This window comes from Emydura macquarii, unplaced genomic scaffold (assembly GCF_026122565.2).
Source record: "Emydura macquarii macquarii isolate MOO-44397 ecotype Brisbane River unplaced genomic scaffold, CSIRO-AGI_Emac_v2 contig_2107, whole genome shotgun sequence".
Lineage (NCBI taxonomy): Eukaryota > Metazoa > Chordata > Testudines > Chelidae > Emydura > Emydura macquarii.
Window position 1 is genome coordinate 247,911 of NW_027132244.1, and position 5,828 is coordinate 253,738.

A 5,828-nucleotide genomic window follows, 5' to 3' on the forward strand; every position below is an offset into this window, starting at 1 on the left:
AGCTGTCGTTTTCCAGAGATGGTGACGATGCTGATCTTCATCCTGCTGCCCGCGGCCTTTCTTCTGCCCCCCAGGGCTGAGGCTGGTGAGTGACGGGGAATCGGGGGCTCTTTTTAAATCCCGGCTCCTCTTCAGAGTTAGATGCATCTGCCAGGGCAATTGCAGCCTCCCAAAACCCAGCTAGTGAAGGGTTTCGAGGTGGAGGTGAGAAAGCCCGGGTGGCCGAGCTGGTACAGAGATAAAGCCCTTGCTAGACAGAGAGAGATACATAGAATAAGAGAGAGACACAGGGGATCTGAAGTGGGGGCCAGGAACCAGGAGCTCTGGGTTCTATCCCCAGCCCTGAGAGGGGACTGGGGTCTAGAGATTAGAGCAGTGAGGCGGGACCCAGGATGCCTTGGTTCTCTTTCCAGCTCTGGGAGGGGCATGGGGTCTAATAGTTAGAGCGGTGGAGGGGCTGGGAGTCCAGACCCCTGGGTTCTAGCTTCTTCTTCCTTTGTCTGAGCTGTTCTTTTAAACTGACGCTCATTAGGGAAGGGATGGTGCCGCACTCGGCCCAAAGGTGTGCTCTGATATTGGTTGGGGTCTGTGTAGTGTCTGGCATAATGGGGGACCATATAGAAATAACAGCAGCAGATTTTCCAGCCTCCCTCATTGATTTAGAATCAAAACCAATATCCCTGAGTCGTCTTTGCTAACATTCAGGTCTGAGCGACTCACGGATTTGCACGGGTTTAACAAAACTGAGTTTAACCCACATCTGTCATTCAACTGCTTCAGCTCTGAATGTGGCTATCCTGATATTGATTTCCACCTGGCCTATAATGTCAAACACTTCCCAGGAGCCAGCTAGCCCCAGAGACCCTGCGTTCAGTCCCTACAAGCATCTGCAGGTTGAGATTGTGTGGGGTTAAAGCCAACCATGCAGCCTGGCATTTCCTAAGTCCTACATCCCTCTGATGGACAGAGACCTTCCCATTCCACCTCCATCCATCCCTGCCCAGTTTACCCCATTCGGTCATGTGCCAGCCCTGTCCTTCAGCTTCACTAGTTCTTCCTTGCCCTTCTCTTCCCTCCATCCCGCTGTCTTTACACCGAATGTTGAGTTTTGGTTTCATCCACCTAAGTTCAGATTCATTCCGCTTTGGTCTGAAAAGTTTTTCCACGGGAAATTTCGACTTTTCCCTGAAAACCCCGAAAGGAATTTGTTTTCCTGTTCACGTTTTATCAGTTTTTTAAAAAGACATCTGGAGAGAGTGAGAAAACAAACAGAACACAATATACATGAACCTTTCATACTATATAAACTTCCCATATATATTAAGTATTTGCTACCTCACCTTAGCTAGGCTTGAAATATTTAATTATCTCTAATATGAATGGTTAGAATATCAATCCCTTATTGTATTCCACATTTTGCTAACCAAACTTCCTCAGAAAAATCCAGCAAAAGAAAATGTATATAAGTCAGATAAAGAATATAAGGAAAATTCAGAGGCAGGAGATAGAGACGGGAAGAGGAAGGAAGCCCATGCATTTGATCGTATCATTCAGCTACTTCCAGGAGTGTATCCCATATCTTTGACAACATTTCTGGGGTATCTCTATAATGATCTCCATTTCTTCCCAAGCTTTGGAAGTCCAGACTCCAATCTTCTTTGATTGTTGGTCACTTTTTGGATTTCTGCTTTTGTAGTACTCGTCTTCTCACCATTATTAATGCTCTGCTCAGCCAGAGACTTTCAGAATTATTCCACTTCCAATTAACACCAATTCAGTTGAAAATTACATGTTTAATTTTATTTGACAGGAAAACAATGACCTCTCCCCTTCAGTTCCAACCAAAGCCCATGGGTCTAGGAGCTTTCTCAGAGCATTTGGGTTAAGTAACCACCTGCTGAATCACAGCACCAATATTTGTCTGACTTAGCAGCGCCTGTTTTGAACACGGGTCCAACACATCCTCCATGTGATTTGCTGCTGAATTAATCTTCAGTGTAGGTCCAAGGAGCAGTCTGGAGCGCTGGCGAAAATGTATTTCCGTTTTGTTAGTAGAAAATAGTTGGCCTAGTTCGTCCTCCCATTGCGTTTTTAGAGGGTCCATGTTTAGTTCAAATTTGCTGTCCAGGCAGGTGTGCATATAATGTGATCTTGGCTATGTGGGTAGCATTCTGAGAAGCAAAAGCAGTAATGGATTATGGTAGCGAAGGCATCGGGGCTAAATGGATGGAAAACAGCAGGTTTCGGTTGCATACCTTGCCATTCCTTCTCGGTCTCTAGTGTGACCAAAAGATAAAAAAAAAAAAAATTGGTCACCAAAAACCCAACAAATTTGCAGCAGTAATGTGCAGAAAACAGGGGATATCATCAGTTATCCAAGAAAAATGCTGAAATGTTTGAGGCAAGGCCTGGCTTGTCACTGTGGGTTGACGGAGAAGGTGGAATGTCAGCAGGGGAGATGTCAGTGATGTTTGAAGTGACCCCGGCACCCAACGCCGGTAATACCCGCTCCTGGTGCGTTTGGCACCAAGTCGCCTCCCAGCGATGTCAGAGCTTTAGATTCACCCTCCGGTTGCACAGGGTGTCCTGTCTGGTGGGGAGTTGAGCAGGGGGCAGGGATCCATGGACAGAGATGTCCCAGGGAGAAGTATCACCAGGGGGCGCAGGCTGAGGTTGGGGAATCGGCAGCTCGGTCCCAGCCTGTCCTGGGGAGACGATGGGGCCCTTTATGTTAACCTGGTTCCCCCCCAGGTGAGATCATTGGGGGACAGGAAGCCCGGCCCCACTCCAGGCCCTACATGGCCTATCTGAAAATACAAAATGGAAAAAATATCTTCAGCTGTGGAGGGTTCCTGGTGTCGCAGAACTTCGTGCTGACGGCCGCTCACTGCAATGTAGGGTAAGCGTCTCTGCATGGGGTGCAGATTGGGCGTTAGCAGGCGATGGGGACCGTCGTAGGTCATGGGGAAAAAGAAGATCAGGGTCTGGGGACTCCCAGCCCCAGGACAGCTGGGCAGGGTTCTGAGCTGGGGAGCCGGGCACAGACCCTGTCTGGATCTAGCCGGGGGGTCCCCGGGGTGCAGGGAGCTGAGACCCAGGGGCCGGAAGGACATGGGGCAGCAAAGGCACTCAGGGGAAGAGCACAAGGGGAGGGGGCAGACACCAGCTGGGACCCCAACGCCATGGGGTGGGCCTCTGTGCTGCAGCCGGCACCCCCTAGAGGGGAAAGGGCCCTTGTGTCCCCTTCCCACCCCCACAACCAGCCAGTGCCCTGCCCTGGGGCCGGTTTGCAGCCAGCACGCGTGCAGTGGGGTGAGGGTTTTCAGGCTGGGAGCTGAGTCCGAGATCTCGGCCTGAGAACCCCAGGCTGCCCCGTCCCCCCATATCACTGCCCTGCGCCCCTCCCCCAGCTCCTCCCCCTGCCCCTAAGGCCCCATGCTTTGTTTTTGGCTCTCACAGTGAGATCACAGTGCATCTGGGAGCCCACAACATTAGCAAACAGGAACGGAGCCAACAGGAGATCCCCACCCGCGCCAAGATCCCCCACCCGCCATATGAGAAAGAAGCTTTTAACAATGACATCATGCTGCTGCAGGTACCGCCCCCATCCCATCTCCCCACACCCTGTGACCTCATACTGATGCAGGCACCGTCCACTTCCCTGCACATCCCGTGAGGTCACAGTCATGACTCTGCCTTTCTTTGGGGTGAGGTGTTTGTCTCTGGGACCTTGAGTGCTACCCTCATTTTGTTCATCCTTCCTGTGTCGCAGCTGGACAGGAGAGCGACTCTGAACACATGGGTGAAAACCATCCCCCTGCCCCGCGCCGACGAGAGAGTACAGCCAGGAGCCGTCTGCAGCACCGCTGGCTGGGGCAGGATTCGGTCATGGTTGGCATGGACCCCAGACACGCTGCGGGAGGTGGACGTGGAGGTGCTGAAGAATGACGCGTGTGGGAAATATCGTCACTATAACGCCTCCACGATGCTGTGTGCGGGGGATCGAAGGAAGGGCAAAGACTCTGCGGAGGTGAATCTTCCCCTGGCTTCAAGTGCCCTTGATAAATAATCATTATCAGTGAGGTGATCAGGCCCCGCTGCGCTCGGTGCTGTATTAATGAATGGGAAAATAACTGTTCTCACAGGGGAAGGCAGAGACCTCCTCGAGGGGTGGAGGGATCCGGGAGGGCAGTGACCAGCTGATCTGAGGTGGGGTCCCAAGCAGGTTCAGGGGGACATTGAGGGAGCGACACTGAGACCAGCTGCACCGGGGGGGGGGGGTGTCACTGAGCTGCTCCAGCTGCAGGAAACGACTCATGGAGCTGTTCTCCATCTGTGGCTTGTTCTTTTTCACAGGGCGACTCTGGGGGGCCCCTGGTGTGCAAGGGAACAGTCCAGGGCATCGTCTCTTGGGGGCCTCCCACCCCCCCCGGGGTGTACACAAGAGTCTCCACCTTTGTCCCCTGGATTAAGAAGATGATGAAGAAGCCGCAGCCCTGAGCCCTGCTGGGAATCGCTGCAGGGGCCAGAGCTGCACCACTTCTGTCCTTAGGCGAGGTCCAGCCGTGGGGCCTGCTTTGCAGAGGGGCTGAGCCCCCCAGGCCGAGCCTCCCCCCCCCCCAGCTATCGCTTCGTTCAGGCAGTGCCCAACCCATGAGCCTCAAGGCAGGGAGCCTAGGGGAGTTAGGAGCCGGGTTCAAGGCCAGCGCCGGTCAGCTCCCTTGGAAATCCCAGCCCTCAGCCTGTCCCTTCGCTTTGTAGCCAGCAATGAATAAAAATTAAGTTAAAAAAAAAAGTGAGACTCCGAGAATGAGCGATCAACCCGAGCCGTGAATCCAGTGCAGCCGCTGCAGCTGCTGGACACGGGGGAATTGGCTCCACAGACAAAGGCTGGGCTGGTGCGTAATGCAGGTCGGCCTCTTCCCATGTCCCATCCCCCCATCTTATCTATCTGTCTGTCTATCCATCCCCATACACATTTATCTCTCTATATCTCTATCCTGGACGCCTGGGTCCCATTCCCCAGCCCGGTTTCTCCTTTTAGCAGCTGTGAGGAGAATTGGGGATGCGCACCCTGACTGCCATCCCGGACGCTTGGGTCCCATCTTATCCCAGTCTCTGCCCTCAGGGGATGGGAGATCTGGGAGGCCCTTATGCATGAGTGCCCAGCACTGCCCTCCCAGACGCGTGGTTTCCAGTCTCCGTAAAGCTTTCCCTTTACACTATCTGCACATGACCTTCTGCCTGACTCCCTTCCTCTGATTTAAAGAGGGAGGATACAATCTCCCCCCGCCTTTCTCCCCTCCCACATCCCACAGGTGAGGGTTCACAAATGGCAGTACTGTCTCAGCCACAGGCACCTGCCCATCAAGGTGAGCCGGGCGCTGGGTGTGATGAACATGGGAATTTTGGTCACATTTTTACTATGCCTGTGCAGTGCCTCAGTTTCCCCACTGTGCTTTGCTTTGCTGGGCAGGGCGGTTCAAGGGTCACAAAGCTGCTCTTAGAGTAAACCAGAGGCAGGGGCCTGTCCCCACCTGGGGGGTGGTAAAAGGTCTGGCTGAACCAAAGCCAGGTTGGCGGGGGAGCTGAAATTTCAATGGACATGTCAGCCACTCAGGAGGGGAAACGGCGGCAGGTGGCGCGTGGGGACAATGGGCCGGATGTGATGGAGGCCTGGGGTGAATGCGACCCCGGATCTGAAAAACTTTACCAGGGAAAAGCCCGTTCAAATCCCTTCAGCTTCTGGGCCCGGGTGAGGTTCGCAGACGCTGCTCCCCAGGGCTGGGCTGGATTCCCCATCCTTTCTCTGACAACTCAGCCCTAGT

The 5,828-nt window shown here is 53.5% G+C and overlaps 1 protein-coding gene across 1 annotated transcript; it reads left to right on the top strand.

Annotated features, from left to right (window-relative positions):
* Positions 1–4,500, top strand: LOC137160027 (mast cell protease 1A-like). Its single transcript, XM_067558485.1, has 5 exons — positions 1–85; positions 2,752–2,899; positions 3,460–3,595; positions 3,773–4,030; positions 4,357–4,500. The coding sequence occupies exons 1-5, from the start codon at positions 19–21 to the stop codon at positions 4,498–4,500; spliced, it is 753 nt and encodes a 250-aa protein (XP_067414586.1). The 5' UTR covers positions 1–18.
* The last annotated feature ends 1,328 nt before the right edge of the window (positions 4,501–5,828 follow it).